This window comes from Phasianus colchicus, chromosome 5 (assembly GCF_987193195.1).
Source record: "Phasianus colchicus chromosome 5, bPhaCol1.hap1.1, whole genome shotgun sequence".
Lineage (NCBI taxonomy): Eukaryota > Metazoa > Chordata > Aves > Galliformes > Phasianidae > Phasianus > Phasianus colchicus.
The window spans coordinates 39,718,473-39,737,448 of NC_143440.1; the positions used below are offsets into that span (position 1 = coordinate 39,718,473).

Below are 18,976 nucleotides of genomic sequence, written 5' to 3' on the forward strand. Positions count from 1 at the left end.
TAGAGTGTATTGAAAGCGTCTAGGCAGAACATACTGTGTTTTTAGAAACAAATGTAATCTGTTCTTCCTTGTTCATTTTGTTGCTGCAACTCTGTTGCTTTGGTATGTATTGTTGTCCAGTATTAAAATCAGAACAAGATTAGGTGACTTCTAATGGCTTGGTATTTTTCTGTGTTCCTGTAGCATTTGCCCAAATGTTGAGGTATATTTGAGTTTGTGTGGTTGGGGTTAACTTGCTGTTCAAGCACCTTCTGCTGAATAATCCTAAATTAAATCCAAGAGTTGTCCTTGGCAGTGACTTCTGTTCTTATGCTGCAGGTGACTATCTAAAGGTAAGGTGCCCTTGAGCTCTTTCAGTGTACAAGGAAGCAAGGTCCTGCTTGGGACACAGTTCTGCTTATGTGCTTGTACAAAGGACCAAATCTGAAAGAACCGTCTGGACTTTCAGCTTCATGGTTTTTTTTTTTTCCCCTTGTTAATTAGCAAATAGAGCATGAAAAATGTACTGAGGTTGTGTGTGTCTGAGCAAAAGCCTGGCACCTACCCAGCAAAGCCTCTCCTCCCTCTGGCTTCTGCAGGGAATTTTGTGATACCGCACCATGACCTCATGCTGCTGTAGGCAGCATGCTAAAGCTGAAAAGGTTTGGGGAGGAGAGAAATCAGCTCTTAAACATTCATATAAATGAGAACAAAAATAATTTGGAAGGTTGTACATAAGCAAATTGGTGCTTTTGCACCAGTCTGGGGATGTTTTGTGCCTGTGAAGCAAGATGATTGGTTGGTCTCTTCTTTTGCAGTGAAGATAACCTTTCTTGTTGAGTGTTTCACTTGGTGCTATACAGAAGTTACAGGGGACACCAACTGTTTCCTGTTCTTCAGAAAGGGGATCTCGACACCTCCCACTCAGATTTGAACAGGGCAAACTGTCTACCTTTATAATGATCATTGAAGGCCTTTTCCAAAGCTATTGATTGTGACAAGAAGTTTCTGAAGCTGGTGTGATCATATTTGCTTGTATTTACTGTGTGTGTAGTCTAGCTATCCTATGGGTATAAGCTTGGCTCCTTCCTATAGAGAATAAACGGCTGATGTTCTGGCACTCATAATCCTAATTATTTGTTACTGAATGTTGATAGGAAAATAATTTGTTCCATTCCAGCGGTGAGTGTATTTTTAAGTGTCTGTTGTTTGAAAAAGCTTCTTATTATAGTGTGAAATATTAATAATGTGTGAAAGAATTTGGGGAGGAGGGAGTGCAAAACTGTGGTAAGAATTAAAAAATGCTATATGGTCTCATGTATGAGTGAACTTTCCAGTGCAAGATGTTTACATAGAGATGCTGCCAGGGGCACAGAGGAAAATTGATTCCTTCACAGGAACATTCTCTTAACAGGAGCTGTTCTTCAGGTATTTCCTAATTACTTTTTCCTCTCTTTTCATGGATGGAGTCAGTTCCTATGGCTTGTTCTTTAGCAAGCTCTATCAGCTTGCATCTGGTCCTGAAGAAACTCTACTCAGAAATGTGTCAGAATAGGGTGGGAAAAGCTAATGACCTGAGAGCAATGTGAAATGTGTTAGAGAAGAACCTGTTTTGATGTTACGGATATCCGGTTTGTTTAATCTCATGCCCTCTGTGCAGTGGAAAATTACCTTTCTGTTGAGTTCCTTCTATCATAAATCACGGAATTGTTCTGGTTGGAAAAAACCTTGAAGATCACCTGGTCCAATTGCCAGCCACTCTACCATGCCCACTAACCAGTGGAAGTGTAACTACCAGCTGGAGTCTGTTCTATGCCATGGAAGTGTTTTCTTTGCTTCTGTGGTAGATTTTGGTGCACTTCATCTCAAAGTGCAGCACATGATTAGTCATGCAGTGCTTCATTTAGGCAGAGCTGTTAGCCAAAGTCCTGAGCACAGATAGAGGTGTTCAAGAAAGGCTTTTCATTGTCGAGGAGGTTCTATGTGGAATGTTCTTTGGGAAGTCTTGTTTGAATGGCTGTGTGAATTCTACACTTCCAAGATTACCTTTCTTGCTTTATATCAGAGATGAGAAGAGATTCATTCAAAGTGTGTGCATAGCACTGGGAATTTCACACCCATCATTAGAAGCAGTTTTGTGTGTGTGGTGACTGTTATCATTAGTGGTATAATTTTATTTTGTGAAGCAAGGAGAGTTTCCTGCTTTCTTGCAGTCCTCCCAAGGGACAACTGGTGTATTAATTTGCTGTATTGCCTCCTGGCTGTTCCCAGGCTGTTTTTCCTCTTCATCATGGAATTTTTAATGGCCCTGCTGCCTCTCGGGAGGCATGCAAGTAAGAGTACCTCAGGGATCTCTTCCTTTTTTCACATGCCTATAATTACTCTCCTTTAAGAGCACAAAGCGTTTGCTAATCATGTCTTGTCTGTTAAGGTTTCTACTTGACGATGCTGGCTGTTAAAAGCAAGCAAGACGAGACTTGCATGGACAGCTCAAGTGATCCTTCCCTTCGTTCCTTTCTACCCATTTACCTCTCTTGGAGAAAGAGTGGTATGAAAAGAATTGTTGTCTTGAATTCCACTTGAAGAGGATTTTCATAGAATCACAGAATTACCAAGGTTGAAAAAGACCTCTGAGATCATCCAGTCCAACTGTCCACCAATCGCCAATATTTCCCACTAAACCATGTCCCTCACTACAATATCTAAACATTTATTGAACCCCTCCAAGCTTGGTGACTGCACCACATCCCTGGGCAGCCCAGTCCAGCACCTGACCACTATCTCAAAGAAGTAGTATTTCCTAAAGTCCAACCTGAATCTCCCCTATCACAACTTGAGTCCATTCCCTCTGGTCCTGTCACTAGTTACGTGGGAGAAGAGGCCGACTGCCACCTCACCACAACCTCCTTTCAGGTAGTTGTAGAGAGTGATAAGGTTACCTTTGAGCCTCCCCTTCTCCAGACTAAACAATCCCAGCTCATAAGGCCTGTGTTCCAGACCCCTCACCAGCTTCATTGCCCTTCTCTGGACATCTCCAGTACCTCAATGTCTTTCTTGTAGTGAGGGACCCAAAACTGAACACAGTACACAAGGTGTGGCCTCACCAGGGCTGAGTACAGAGGGATGATCACTTCTCTGCTCCTGCTGGCAATACTGTTTCTGATACAATTTTGTACAGGCTTAAGCAGAATATTTTATTAGACTTTGGCTATTCAGTGGATCTGATGATGAGATTCAGTGATCGTCAGTGGAAAAATGTGATAGGTTATTGTTTTGTGGGGTGTAATTCTGTTGAGGCAGGGTGAGTTTTAGAAGAGTCTAGAACCAACGTTCCCTTCAATTTGAGTTGTAACACAGGTAGAATAAGAGGGAAAGATTGTCCCATTTATTGTTTGCTTAGTCTTGAAAATAGGGTTATGGGTGAAAATTTAATGTTCTGACCAGATGTTGTAAGAAAAGTGGATGTCAGTGCCCGGTGAGATGGCGAGTAGATGATGCAGTTGGAGATTTGAAGAACGTCTGCAATTCCAGCTCTAGAAATTGTGTCTATGCAAATCTCATTCTGTTGTATCTGTACAGAAATCCTGGCATTTCTGCCTCTTATCCAAGCATATGGAAGTATAGAGATTGCCTGCAATGTCAGGCCTTTCCTGAGGTAGCTGAAGAATTGAATGAGTTTTCACAATTTCATGCTGTCCCACTTGACCAGGACAGTATCCAATTTATTCCATGCAACCTATCCACACGTTTTCATCTTCCTGAGATGTCTGTATGTATGTTTATGCATCAGCTGCTTTAGGTATCATTCTTCCCTTTCTTTTTTTTTCTTCATTTATCCAGAACACTTTCATGTCTTCCCTTGCTACTAAAGCCTAGCTAATATTCCAGTTGGGGATGTAAGTGAATTCTTCTGACAGGCATGCAACAAACAGAAGCTATTAATCTAGCATTAGTTGTCTAAGGCCTAATGCTTCCATTTTGGTGAATCCTAATTCTCCAGAGTGAAAAATAAGTTCCCCTTGGCTTCAGAATCTTGTTTAGTTATTACTGCTTTCTGCTGCTATGAAATACATTGCTTTTACCAGATTTGTGTACTCAGGTCAGGCAAATATTAAGTACCTCTCTTACTGGCACACGTGTATTGTATAGGTCTGTATGAGAAGAGAGAATACAATACATGGGATCACATAATCTCTACTTAGAATGCTTACTTGAGTAATGATTGAAAAAATGTGTTCCTTTCTGTTCACTGTATGCAAACTTTAGGAATGCAACTGCTACATGATTAGAATGCATACTTGGGGAACAGAGCATTGCTGCATGAAGGCCTATTAGATTCAGATGATTGAAGAAGTGAACTAACTTGTAGTGACTTTGGAATCTGGAAATCTGTTCTAGAAGCTGTCCCATGAGGTTCTGCAGAGCAGAGGAGACTCTCTTATGCACAAGACTTGTATTGATTTACAAAAGTTAAGTGCAAATGAGACTTTGCTGCCTGTCTGAGCCTGTAGTTTCAAAGAGGAGGAGAAATTCTGCTCCTACTCTTAATTTTGTGAAGCCACGTGGGTGGCAAAAGAAAGCAATGACAGTACCTTCTACTGAGATACATGTACTATAGAGCAATAGAAGATAAAGAAGGAAAATTAGCTCACTTCTTCTGGTGACCAGCAGTGGCTCAAGAGGAGTGCAACCTCTATCTGGAGAGATGCTGCTCCTTTGGCTGCTATCCCTTAAATGAGGGTGAAGAGGGGTGGATCCAGGCTCCAACCCCTTCTGGTCTCTCAGGTGCATTGCTTGCACCTAAGCTCCCTGGGTTAGCCATACCTTCTCACCTGATGCTCAACCATTGATTCATGCTGTGACCTGGCAATTCTGCTGTGCCTCCGTAAACTTCAGGTAATGCTTCCGGATTCAGAGGAAGAATGTTTGATTTGGCCTATGTTTGCTGGGAATATAGCATCTCAGCAGCAGCACTTGGATTGTGTGGCATTTTTTTAGCAGTAGTACCCTTGTTAGATGCTGTCTCTGCTGAATGTTTATTTTAACGTGAGGATAATAGCACCCCTTGTTTGTGTGACAGTAGATTAATGGCTACCTAATTTTCTCTATATAATCCACTTGTTTTGTTTCTTCCAGAGGTTGTCTGCAGAGAAACTATATGAGATTATAGTAAGAGATGTACATCTCCAAGTGTGTGCTACACCACCTTGTTTCCAGGAAGGCCACAAACTGTTGCAGGATGTTTTCAGAGACTTCTGTTTTGAGATTGAGGTGTATTTTACTCTGAGTTTTAAGAGGACGTCGTTTTACAGACTGAGAAGGTTTGAGGGACCTAATTCTGTTCAGTTAGATTTGTTGTGAACTGGTGACTGCTTGTGCTCTGTATTGTTTTCTGTGGATTGTATTGCTTGGCAATCCTAAACCCTAGAACTTTCTCAGTTTTGTATCTATGACAGTGGCAAGCTTGTATGATCCTTACAGTCAGGCATGCGGTCACTTTGATCTGTAGGAGTGAGGTAGGAGTCCAGTATACACAGTTACACTTCATTTAAAGAAGCAGTTATATAGTAACCATCTGGAACCTGGAAACAAGGAAACATTCAAAATCCTTCTGACACATTAAAGACGATGAATCCCAGCATTTTGCATAGCAAAGCTGTTTGTCTGATTTTCTCCAGTGTGAGCTGCATGTAGGAACACCATGTACCTTGAGTTAAGAACAAAAGATAAATCCATATTTCCTGGATAATTCCTTAGCTTTTGATTAAAATATATATATAGAGAGAGAGACATGTTCAGAAAAGAACTAGATTTTTTTCATATAAAACCATCTGTTTCTACACATGTGTAACTTCTCATTCGCTAACTCCTGTCAATAAGAAGATGTGGTGTTATTGTATATATTAAGATATATTGCAGCTACCAGGAAAGCTGCATTTTGGAGCCTTCTTTGTCTCTCCAGGTGTGTTCTGTTTTTTCTCTTCCCGGCGCAGAATTTCGGTTCTCTCTAGACTGAGGTTGATTTCCATATTAGTGTCTGGTTGACTAGCAGATTCAATGGTGATTTAGCACTGCAATTTTTTTTTCTTATGATACACCAGCCACTGTCCAGTAGTTTTCTTGTTACTGTTCGTGCAGTGTTCAACAAAATACAGAAACCTAGCAGAAGAAATAGAAAGCCAGTAAGATCAGATCAAGTACCATTGTGTTTTCTCAGTTTAGGCTCAAATCTGTCATCTCGGTACTTCTGACTTCTTCTCAAGGAGGCTTGTGACAGTGTGCATTTTCTGTTATCCTTTCCTCTTGGCCCTGTTCAGTTCTACCTCTGGGTTATTTTTAACCTGTTCAGAGGAGTTGTTAAAATCTACATTTTCTGAAAAACTAATTCATGGTTGCATCATGGCACAGATTTTTCACACTTTATAGTTAATGTCTGTCTGCTGTGACACGGTGTGCTGTGCATATCCATTACCTTACTTTGCTGGCAGTGCTGTTCCTATGAGTTTGCTGATGAAGTGGTGTGCTTTAACCTGACAGGCAGCTCAGCACCACGCAGCTATTTTTTCACTTCCCCCTGCCAGTGAGATGGGAGAGAGTATTGGAAAAAAGGTGGAACTTGTGGGATGAGATAAAGACAGTTTAATAGGACAGAAAATGAAGGGAAAGTAATAATGATGATGATAGAACATACAAATTGCTAGTGCAGTTGCCCACCACCTGCTGACCAATGCCCAGCCAGTCTCCAAGCAGAGTCAATTCCTCCAGCCAAACCCCCCCCATTTTATTGTTCAGCATGACACCATATGGTATGGCATATCCCTTTGGCCAGTGTGGGTCAGCTGTCCTGGCTGTGTCCCGTCCCAGCTTCTTGTGTGCCCCTGACCTGTCACTGTGAGGGCAACGTGAGAAGCTGAAAACTTCTAGGACTAAACCAAAACATTCGTGTGTTAATAACATCATTCTCATCCTAAATTCAGAACACAGAACTATAGCAGCTACTAGCAAGAGGGTAATATCTATCCCAGTTGAAACTAGGCAACTGGGATTTGCCAATTTCTTCTCTTACCAATATAACACCAGTAGTGTGGTATCTACCAGAAATTGTACAATTCATGAATTTGTAACACTGATACCCTTCTTGCCTGTGTTTTAATGAGGTATATCATTCCTGTATGCATTCTTTCATTTCTCCCTCTCCCAAAGTATCTACCACCTGGAGATTCCCTGTACCCAGATTTACGGTGCCTGTAAAGTGCACCAACCACTTGAAACTGACACTTTTACCACCAGGGCAGTCAGAGCCAGTGAGTAATCAATAGGTTCCTGATTTACTAACTAGAGTGTGGGTGATCAATAAGGGATAAACCTGAATGAAATACGTGTGATGGTGACTATTTATAACCTCCAAGCCTTTGTATGTTAGAGGCAGAGCTGCTGGTTTCAGTGTCCTTGCTACTAGTCTCCAGCTGGAGTATAATGTGCCTTTATTTTCAGAACAAGAAAGAATTATGAGATTCTCTCCTTTTTTTTTTCTTCATTCTTTTTTATAATTGTGAGGTAAGGGTAGGTGTGGTTTGAGTATGGATCTGAGAACCAGGAGCTCTTATTCTAAATCTAGCTTTAATGTTTGTGAAATGGGAAAAATTGCATGAAGTCCCCTGGAGACGATGGTGCATGCTTCCTCTATAGTATGTTATGTAGTGAGTCTTCAAAAAGGGTCTGGCTAATAATTGGGGTAAGCTCATAAAATTAGAAGTTAACCTTTTTATTATTATGTATTAATGATTTGGATTATCGTATATAACTACATAGTATCTAGTCAGTAGTATTATTTGGTAATATTGATGCTGAATGAAAAACCTGAAGTTCCACTTGAATTAGTTTATCTTTTCCTTGTTTATGTGTGCTTACACATTTGAGAATACTTTGTAAAAGCGTGCTAAAATACTGTATGGCTACCATTACAATTATATACAAAAGCAATTTTTAGCTTACATGGGTTAACTTACAAGTTAGTCATGTATGTGTAGAAGGGTGGGATTTGCATGTGCAGTCTCCAGGTGTGCTGGTATTTTTGAAAGACTTTAGTTCATGTTGCAAGGACACTTCTGCCTTATTATATTGATAAGAGCTCCTGGAAATGATGATGGATTTGAAAAATTGACCCTCGGTGAAACTTAACACAAGTAAAAAAAAAAAAAAAAATAAGCTGTGCCTTAATGTCAAACTAAGATGACAAATCATGTAGAACTTGGGAATTTTAGTTGAGAATACAGGATGGTAGTTATTTTGTTGCTTTTCTTTCTTATTTTGTGACTGCATACTTGTTGAAGGTAAGTAGGTAGACCCAGCAGCATTCAGACAGTTTACAATTTTGACTTGTACATGGATTTTTTTGTGTGCTCCCTGCACTGTTCTGTACAGTGTTCTGTGTAACGACAGCAGCAAATTTCATGGTTGCATAAATTCAGCTTCCTAAATTGTATTATATTACAAGTATATCATTTTTTAAAATTAGAGTTTGGTGTGGAAATATGAAGCAATGATCTTTTCCTCTTGTTATCTTGTAAAAAAAAAAAAAAAAAAAAAAGTGGAAATTTTCAGCATTTGGATAAACGTTCTGGAAAAAAGAAAAAAAAATAGCAAGTTTTAAAGATACAGAAGGATATCATCAATAATTTGTTGAAATTTACATGGTTTCAATCTTTACACAGTGTAAGCACCTCATGCTCCTCAGTGGTTTGTATTTACACTGTTGTTCTGCATTTTCCAATGCAGAGAGAAAACAACTTGGCAAAAAAAATTGGCAGACAAAGAAGGGATTTGAACCTGACATCACTGCTAAATTAAACATTTGTATTCATTATGGATTGTAGATGAGAAGATGCTCTGGACAGATTTTTTTTTTCTTTTTTTCCTGCTCCAGACTGTCTTTTCTGAATGAATCTTCATTTCTTCCTGTGATTTCTTCCTATGTGTAGAACTTGGAGGAGTGCTCTGTCTGAACCGCTCCTAATAAGGCAGGTTTCTTAACTGTCAAAGTGTTTAACTGGAATGGTCATCAGCAGGCTTTGGGCTTAACAGCTGGTATGGCTGAGATAGTTTATGCCTCTCCACTCTCGTTCAGGTGTCAGAAAGTCTATAATATTGCAAGCCAGATTCAGCTGTTTTCAATGTATTATCTATAAGGAAATTTTAATTTTGAAAATGCACAAAAGTTTTGAGTTTCTAAGTTTATGAACTTACTTTTGTAGTCATTTAGATTATAGGTACATCCCAAGATGTACTCTACAGCTCTAAATATGTGTATGTAGTGAAATAATTTCTGAATAAGTGAGCAAATGTAATTTCTTCCAGGCAATTTTGCAGCCTTTTTTAAACTTGTGCAGAAATAATGATAGGGTGTGTCATATCACTGCTTGATCACATCTTTACTTATGCAAAAGAGTTATTTAAAAGTGATCACTATACCATATCCTTTAAATGCTAGGAAATAATAATTATTATGTTCAGTTTATGGGTGTTTATGGGTGTGTGCTCTTAAAGAAATGGAAGCCTAATCGTATGATAACAAAGTGTGAGGGAAACTTCCCTGAGAACCTTTTGATTCATTTTAGTACTGGTTGAGAGACTGATGCAGAGGAGGCTGGAGATTATCAGCCAGAATCTTGTGGGAAGGTGACACTGGAACAGAGTTTAATTTGCTGTTTTAATTTCTCTGTAGGCAAGCAAATGTACACCTGGGACCACCGTGCTCAAGGGACATCAAGAGGAAACGAAAGCCAGCTGCAGCCTCCATGTCCAGCCCAACGTCAGGTAGTCTGGATTTGTGTGTGTGTCAGCATTTCTAAAGTCGTGTCCCTCTTGGGCAGAGTGCCAAAGTCAGAGTAGTGAAAAATAGCATTACCTCAATTTGAAACTAAAAAAAAAAGTGTGAGAAAGGCAACTTGTGAGCAAATGTCGTGTGTTTTTTGTGTAGCATAGAAAGCTGCCTAATAAATAGATCTGATAACGCAGCTACGTTAAGCTAGCTTAACTTAGAGCTTCACTGTGTGGTGGTTAATAATTTGTTTTGTCAAAAAGGAGTTCCTTCCACAGTTCCTAAGTCGTGCAGCACATGATGATCAGCGTGCAGGACTGTTTTGGGTTTACATCAGCTGGTGGATTTTTTGGGGTGCCACAAGGCACTTTGCAGGAGGAGAAATCGAGCAATTTTTGTGTGATCACTCAGTGAGAAGAGCTGTATTCTCTTGGAGTTGTCTTACTGTTGTAGCTTAAAACAGTCACTTTTTTTCTTACTCAGAGGTTGTAGTGATTATAAAGCTGGCTTATTCATCTTTCAGAATCTGAGAAAGTGTGTTTGCAGAACACAGAAGACTTTAGGAGACTTCTTTAAATCCTCTCACCGCTTCAAACATTTTTCCTGCTACTAAATGACCAGTGTCCTCCCAACTAGCTCATTAAGACACTGTACAATCCAGTAACAAAGAGTTGGTTGAGCTGATGGGAAAAATGGTGATGTGAAAACCATGAAGGCCAAAGGAACTAGTGATAAATAGGAGGAATGAGGTTTGGTGGGTTTCATTGTAGGGCGGGTGGATAGACAATAGAATAATGAAATATGGAAGAAAGCTGTGCCATCTTTCCAGGCCAGAGATCTGGATTGGAGAATGTTTAAAAGGTTCTGTGTTAAAAAAAGAAGATAAAAGAACATGAAAATTAATAATGTGTTGCTCGATGAAGTTGTTAGTTGTTATTAACTGTTGATTTAGGATGTCCTTTTCTAGCTTTTGAGTATCCTGTGCTAGGGTGTTCAGACTTCTGTAGTGAAAGGATTAATAAAATTGCACATCGGTAGCTACAGAATTTTAGTTCTGGTATACTAGGTTTTTTTGGTATGAATGCTCATGTCTCATTATTATGAGACACTGTTACCTGTCTGTTTATTTTTTAGTTCAGGAGTGTAATTTCTGTGCTGCATTGCTGTTTACATTCTATAGGGAGAGCTTCTATTTCTATGCCTATATCTTTCAAAATATTATGTAAATTATATTTGATTAGATGAAGTGCATAATGAACATTTTTCACGGAACTGAATCTACATCTGGACTGCAACTCAGCAGTGGAAAATAGCACAGAGGTCTGATAGTCTTTCAGGGAGGAGTGGGAAAATATAAAGTGTTACAAATTAAGGAAGGAGAGCATAGCTCTGGAATCTGGACAAGATGCTTGTGTTGATCATGGAGAGAAAACTGCTGCAAAATCATTAATAGTCAGAAATTGCAAAGATCTCTGCCTTCAAACCTGCTTAGAAACATCTCCAGCAACGTTAACGGATGGACAGGGTTTTCTACAGTACTTGCAGAAAGAAGCTCCTGTGGTTGGGTAACTGAAGCTGCATCCTTGCTGACTTTCTACAGCAGTATCTCAATTGCAGCTGGAGCACAACCTGGGCACATAACTTGGAAATTTCTGAAGCTTGATATTATTTCTATTAAAGGTGCTCTGAGTGCAGAATTACTGATGCCCAAGGAAATAACACAGAATTACTCTGCAGTAATGCAGTATTAACTGAAGCATCTTATGCTTGCTGGACGTTGGTGGGACAGATGCAGATCTTTCTGCCTGCGTACACCTACACATCACTGCATAGATGCCATATGCTGAATTTCTCTGTCCCTGAACAATCATGGCAGCCTCATTTTGTCACTGCAGAGGCTCTTTCTGTTTGTGGTGTCTTATTCCTTTTGCAAAAGATGGAACGCGGGTGGATCAGAATGCAGGCCCATGCCTGTCACTGCAGAAATACACGGTGCTGGATTTCTTCACTTTTAAATAGCTTCTTAGCAGAGTCCAACTGCTCTCGTCTCACTTGTTGACCAGGTCCTGCTTCAGTGATCTCCTTTTTTGCAACCTGAGTGCCCCATGGAGGTGAAGGACACAGCCTGAGCTGGCTCCATCAGTCAGCAGAACAAATGGGCTTGCTCTGCCGAACATCGGGCCATCTCAGATTCCACCTCTTTTATAGAGATGAGTGATGAAGAGGGGCTCGTTCCGCTTTGCCGCTGTATTAATACACATCAGGGGCCAGCTCCCGGCACTAAATCACACTACTGCATACATCTGTTATCGGACTCCTCACCAGTGTGATGAACAAGACTGCAGATAGAGGCTTCCTCGTGTCATTCTTTATAGGATTTTCCTAAAAGAATAAATAGCTCAAATCTCTGCCAACACTCTCCCCTGTCATTGTGATGAATTTAGCTTCTTTCTTAAACATGCAGCTACAAATCTTCCCCTGTCACCTCCCCCGCCGCCGTCATCCACTGAAAGTTTTGAGTTGAATTTGGCTGAAATCAGAAGATGCTAATAAAAAGAATATGGGATGCGGATGTCGGCTTCTTTCTAGTTGCAGGAATGAGAGAAAGGAGCTGGAGATGTGTTTATTTGAGATCCAAGCAAACTAAGTTTATTCGTTGTCTTCTCATACGTTTTTCTGACAATACTTAAGGGTTTGTAGTTACGTTTTGTTAGAGGCCTCTGTATGAATGTCAAAGAACATAAACTACTGTAGCAGAAATGCCACAGTCTTTGTCATTATAGCATTAAAGTTCATTATTTGCTACAGTTTGAGGCTAACTAGCCTGAATATCACAACTGAGTTGTTGAAAAATAGCGTTTTAGGAAAAGACCTGCATGTTGAGACAAAGGAAAAAATGGGCAGAAAATTCATTTGCTTTTCAGGAAATGACAATTATTATCAAAAATAAGTTGATACACTTGTGTGAGTGATGAGAGAGACTGAAAATGAAAGTTAGTGCTTTCTACACTATGTGATACCTCTGTGTGTGACTCCTAATGCATAAGGCTTTAACAAGGTAAGATCAAAAGTCCAACTGATGTAATTTGGCCAAGGAATAAGGAAATCTGGAGAAACATTGGCTGTACTAGATTAGATCAAAAGTTTGTCCAATTCAGAGAAGGAAAGTCTGTGGTGATGAAGGTCCTTCAAACTTTCAGTGATCTAAGATTAGGGGCATCAGAATTCATTGATAAGTCCTTGTGTTCTGTTAGACTCCATTGTGATATATTTTTTGTGTGAATTCCTCAGTGGAATTGTAGTCTGAGAAATAGTGTGTATTTCCTTATTCTCATTGTAATTACTCTCTGTCTTGAAAGGGATCTCAAGAAGATTGTTGTGTGTCTTCCATTTGTTAGAGTAGACCACAAGTATATATGGTCTTGAAACACAGTGAACAACTGTCCAACTTTATATTGATGTGTTCAGTGTTTGTGGTTGTGTGTTTCAGGCACCTGTATATGTAGCAGTGCACATGGTAACCAACATTTTATTCAGGCATCTCAGTGATGAATCTGGATGAAATATCTTCATAAATAGATTTTGTTTCTCTTTGTCTGCATTCATATTTGTAAAAGAAATAAAAATTTTTAAAGGTGTCAGCAGCTTCTGAAACTGCTTATCAGAGAACAGTCTGAGTAGCAGCAGTTTAGTGACTCTTGCTGCTCAGTTTCTTGCTAATGCTAATACATTTACTCATAGTGTGATGGTACCTCATAATGAGAAGCCAGAGGTGGGGAGACTGCTAGTGAGTGTCGTTTGTGTAGTTTTGGTGGTAATTAATAGTTTAAGGATTTTTCACTTGTTTTGTTATTGTTTTTTTCTGCATGTTTCCTCTTGCCTCCAGATGAACATCAATAGGCTCAAAGTAAAACATGCCATGTAGTGATATCAGCTGTGTTGTTGTAGATGCATGTGAATGACTCACTGTTTTAGGTGACCAAGACTGTTGGGTTTCAGGTGTACCAAGTGCATTAACCGCTAACCTCAGCCACTGATACTGGCTTTTTATGTAAACTTCAAAGCAGTCAGTCTTCCAGTTGAGGCTTGCTGTGGCCTTTTTAATCATTCATCCACTACAGAGCAGCAGAATCAGCTTGTAATGAAAGTACACAAGCAGTTGTTATCTGTTGGGAGAATACAAGGCAAAAGTGATGTGTTGGGTACTGAAGCAGTTACTTGTTCAGAAAAACCTGTGGTTGCCCTAAAGACTCTTCTGACAATTTCTTGTTTTTATCTTCCTCTGTCCTGCTTGCGATTCAGAATACTGAGAATGGAAGTAAACTATCATATCTCCAGGTTTCTTATAATCATTCTAGAAATTTGGGTTACTGTTCAGTTGAGCTGTGGGTCTGCAAATCTTTTCTGCTAATTATATCTTGTTCCATTTTGAACCAGTGATCGTCTTGAGAAAATGAGAATGAATTCCAGCCTAGCATAGCAGGCAGCTTCTTGCTCTAATAGACTGATTTACCGTGTTGAATATATATGGAGGTTCATGGTATTGTCAGTACCAGTGAGCTCTGTTTTCTTCTGTAACTGAGCTTTGCAGTCTGGAAATGGACGATATTTCAGAGACTTTTAAATTCTCGATTTTTCAATAGGAACTTTGACTAATGGAACTGAAAGTTCAGAATGTGGAAAGTGAAAATCATCTGGGCAACGATGCTAATGCCATCAAGCATTTATGTGTCAAAGAACTTGGAGGGAGCAGAACTTGCAGGAACTCAATGAACAAAACCCTCATATATATGTATATGTATGTATTGAAGTATATGAGGAGTTTGCCATGAAGTCACTTGTTCTAACTTTTTTTTTAATTTCCTTTTCCTACTCTTCTCCTCTGTTCCCCCTTTTCTGCAATTTTATATTCCAGCAACTTTATCTGTGCACATGGATGCTGCAGAGTCAGACCTACCAGCAACACCACCATCCCCGAGGTCCCAGAACCCTGAGTGGACAGGAAAAATACCAGCAGCTGAGAAAGCCACAATTGCTGCCTCCACTAACTTTTTTAAAATGCCGCCAGAGAAGAGCCTTGGATACAGCCAAAAGGAAGCATTGCAACTGTAAAAGCATGCTGGATTTTGGATGTGTTTGACTCTGATGTATGTCTCCACCAAACACCTTGTTTGGCAATAGAGAGATCCTCAATATTGGCGTGTGATGTGCACCATTATCCAGACAGAATCTGTGTTTAAAAACAGGTAACGAGCGTTGGGACTGCGATGACTGTTTAAAATGTTCTTGCTATTGCTGTATTTATTATGCGTTCATCTCCTTACCTGATGCCAACTCATACGTACTGGATTGTATACAGAATCTTTTGGGTTTCAGATCTTGGATCTTTGTTCACTCTGTGCTTGTTTGCTGTGTTTGGCATTTTCTGGGTGAAAGTTCCCACTGCTACTCAAGGGGGCAAAAGTCACCCCGTGTTTTCTTCTAGGTCAGGAGGATTTCTTGGCTGGGTAATTAGAATGATAACAAGTTCAAATATGTAAGCTGAATTCTGTGTTTGCAGAATGTTTTCAGGCTGTGTGTATGAACTTGAACCATGTTCCTTCTAAGAAGACAAGTACAGTGCATGTCAATTCAGAAATCACCATTGGCCCACTAGCAGCGTGGTCCCTTTTGACCTTTTCCTTCTCTCTTTTTCTGAATGTCTCCCGTCTTGCTTGTGTATTGCATGTTCTTTCCTAAATTTCCTGGACAAGGGTTTGAGAGAACCAGTTGGACATAAATGTGCAAACTGATGTCATGGAAAGGAACTTGGACCTCCAACACATTTGAAGTATGTTAGAGGATAAACCAAACTTCTGTTTCTTATTGTTTAACTTCAAAAGTGACTGTCAGCATTTCCCAGCACATTTTCAACTGAAGTTAACAGATAGCTGAATGAAAAAAACACTTACAGTATCACTTCTATTCAGAGCACTTTTGGCGTTGTTCAGACCACAGCTGTCTCATGTTCTCGCTCCCTTCAGAAAGTATTGTCTGCTCTATCTGTTGGAAGTGTCTCCACCTGCTGATGATTGTACTTTACTCTGCAGCATATGCAGAAGAGATTCTGTTCTCTACGTAATGCTTCCACTTATCCTCAGTTACCTTCTATGTTGCAGTATATATGGGTAGCGATTTCTCCCTACTTTTCTTGTATTCCTTATCATATTACACTTCAATTATTCTATTTGCGGCATATTTTGGAGTTCATTTCTAAAATATATACCTGCATAGCATGTGTCAAGGGACCGGTGACCTCATGGGTTCTCAAGTCCTTTAACAGTAGGATATATTTGTATGCATACCATTGTTTTTACTTTTCTCACTGGGTGGAGCTTTCAGACAGGACTGTTAAAGCTTCTAAAATTCATTTTGAATATGGATGTTCACCTAGAACTGTTTTTACTGTTTTTGCAGTGGTTTTAATTGTTTTGCAGTGTTTACCTCTGTTTTATAAATCAGTAGCTGAGGGACATATTTGATAGCAAGGCTATATTGTGGTATTTTATATTTAATTATGTATTAAAATGTTAAATGATCATAACGTATACAAAACAAAAATGGAATGGCTCAGTCTAAATGCAGATTGACAAATACAGTTATATTACAGACATGCTGCCTATCTCTGATCCCCTAATACCTGCTTATTCTTGGGGAGAGATCCAAATTGGATTTACATTTCGCAGCCCAAGCAAACTGTCAGATCTGCCCATGCAAATCCCTCTCAAAACATTTTTTTGTTGTTGTTAGTGATACATTTTAGAACTGCATAGATCAAGAAAAGCCCTTTTATCTTACTAAAGGAGTACAGGGGTCAGTTCAGATTATGAGACAGGCTATGGGGGTTTTGTGGAAAGAAGAGTATTCCTGTTGTAAAGTTACTGGATTGTCTTATTTTGTACTTCAAGTACTTGGTTCTGTGGTGCTTGGGGGTTAGTGGAAGAGGTCTCAGCAGTGGGAGGGCCTATAGTCTGGAACAGAAAAATAGTGTCTTGTCTACCTAGGACTTGTAAGCATGTTCAAGGTAAAGGTGGTCACCTTCTTATGACAGTGTGCAGATAAATTTTAGTTTTGGGAACCTTGTAACCTAACCTGCAGCCAGTTTCAGTGACAAGGAGTAGTCTCCCTAAAAGAGCATTTGTGCAATTCAGAGGCTTTTATCTCAAGAAGGATCTTCTAAAACTTCCCTTGATTTGAGTCTATTCAACAGATGCACAGATGTTTCAATTTAGTTGAAATTTTAATTGGTGACCTTTTGTGCTCCCCCTTTTTAAAACAATTCTGATATTGTATGATATATTCTGAGGATTGTTTGGAGTAGTTCTGCTTTTTCTATAATCTAAGGACAATTTAAAAACTTTTATGAGAGTTGTTGTGATGTTTTAGGGAATTAATGGCCTTTCTCTCACTCTTGGGAGAGACACCAGACTTGACGTGATTTTTCTCTGGGGACACTGCAAGATAAATTATCATCAGATTTTCCTATTGAGGTCAGTATGCTGTTCATCTTGTTAAGCCCTTAGTTAGACTGTAAGCTCTCTAGGAGGTCTTACTTGCCTTTAAAGGTTGAATGTACCTGTGGCACTACTGAAGAGCAACTTAGCAGGCCTCGTCTTGATAAATAGTGTTTCCTGCCACTGCGACTTCCTGAAAGTGAGGGGAGACTCAAATTCCTGCAGCTGCCCTCTCTTCAGTATTTCTGTGTTAGACTCCATTTGTAGGTCAATCAGGCTCTTGATCAGATTTGAATCTCCTGACTGGCAGACAACCTAAATGAATCACATGTCATGTTCCATTTTATTACTCCAGGGTATATTTAAATTCATCATCATACTTCAGTAGCTTGATTCAGATTTCAATATTTGCAGCATTCTTTGATGAATGAAGTAGGTGTGTTGTTTTGCAGTACTCACTTGTATTCCACTTCTTGTCCACCAGGACTCCTTACTTATTTCCAGATCTGTCTTCCTCTCCAGTTGATGTTCAGCCAGTGTCTTACACAGGGCTACTCTGTCCCAGATGCAAGAATCTCTACCTGCCTTTGGGTGAGATTCAGGAGGTTTTTGTCTGCTTACTTATTCAATCTGTCAAGGTCCCTCTGGGTGGTACCTCTTTCATGTCAGCAACTCTCTCCAGTATGCCTGTTTTTCTGTTATTGTTGAAAGTATGTTCTGTCTCTTTCTCCACATCACTCATGAAAACACAGAATAGCATCAGTCCCAGTATTGTCTTCTGAGGCACACTTTTCATACCTTGCCACCATGTAGACTTCAAACCATTGGTCATTCCTTGAGCTTGACAGGTCAACCACTTTCTCATCAACCTCCTTACTAGGCTGCACACAAAGCTCCCCAGTACAGCTTATAAGGATGCTGTGAGAAACTGCATCAAGAGGTTTGCTGAAATCAAAATAAGCAGCATCCACTGCCCTCCACTGGCATTTCATTCTAGAAGGCAGTCAGATTCATACCTAATAAATCTGACTGCCTCTCCTAGCCACCGTCTTGTCCTTTGAATGCTTGGAAATGGCTTGCAGAACTTGCTCAATAAACTTAGGAGGGGTGGAAGTAAGGCTGACTAGCCTATCGTTCCCATTTCCTCCTTGTTGCATTTTTATAAAGTGGCATAATGTATTCTCCTTCTTTGGAAACATCATGCAATTGCTACAGGTTTGCAAAGTGATAAAGACCAGTTCATAATGACATTCTTATGCAAAGAGGGCTTTATTTATGTACAAGAATGTTTATATGTAGTGGAAGAGAAAGCCAGAGCTGGGAGGAGAACATTTAGTAGTTATTCTTTGCACATTTCTTATAGCCCAATGAGCTTTTGTGAGGCTTACGTTCCAGTTTGGTAGATACCGGGGGGGGGGGGGGGGGATGCAAATTAAAGAATGAATTTATGATTTTAAGGTAAGGTACAGTAAAGAGTGAAGGAGGCAGGAAAACAGTAGTTGGAGAGAAACTCCTAAGAGGCTGGGATTAGTGCTACTGAATGATAAATTAGCTTCATGATTGTACTGTGCAGAGGTGTGTCTTGCTAGCGTTCCTGAATAATGATATTGAGATGCTTAGCTCTGCCCTTCAAACTGTAGAAGCTTGCTCTGTTACTTAGTGGATGTTGCAGACAGCTGCTCAG

General features: G+C 39.8%; 1 protein-coding gene across 6 annotated transcripts in view; it reads left to right on the forward strand.

The window, feature by feature from the left end:
- Positions 1 to 18,684, forward strand: part of GPATCH2L (G-patch domain containing 2 like) — a 35,044-nt gene extending 16,360 nt beyond the window's left edge. For 3 of the 6 annotated variants that reach the window (XM_090141409.1, XM_031593179.2, XM_090141410.1), the window contains 2 exons: positions 9,704 to 9,795; positions 14,715 to 18,684. In XM_090141409.1, coding sequence (XP_089997535.1) covers positions 9,704 to 9,795; positions 14,715 to 14,911 — 289 coding nt within the window. In that variant the 3' untranslated portion in view covers positions 14,912 to 18,684. The remainder of the gene's footprint in view (positions 1 to 9,703; positions 9,796 to 14,714) is intronic. The other 3 variants (XM_031593174.2, XM_090141408.1, XM_090141407.1) reach the window with 1 other exon arrangement.
- The last annotated feature ends 292 nt before the right edge of the window (positions 18,685 to 18,976 follow it).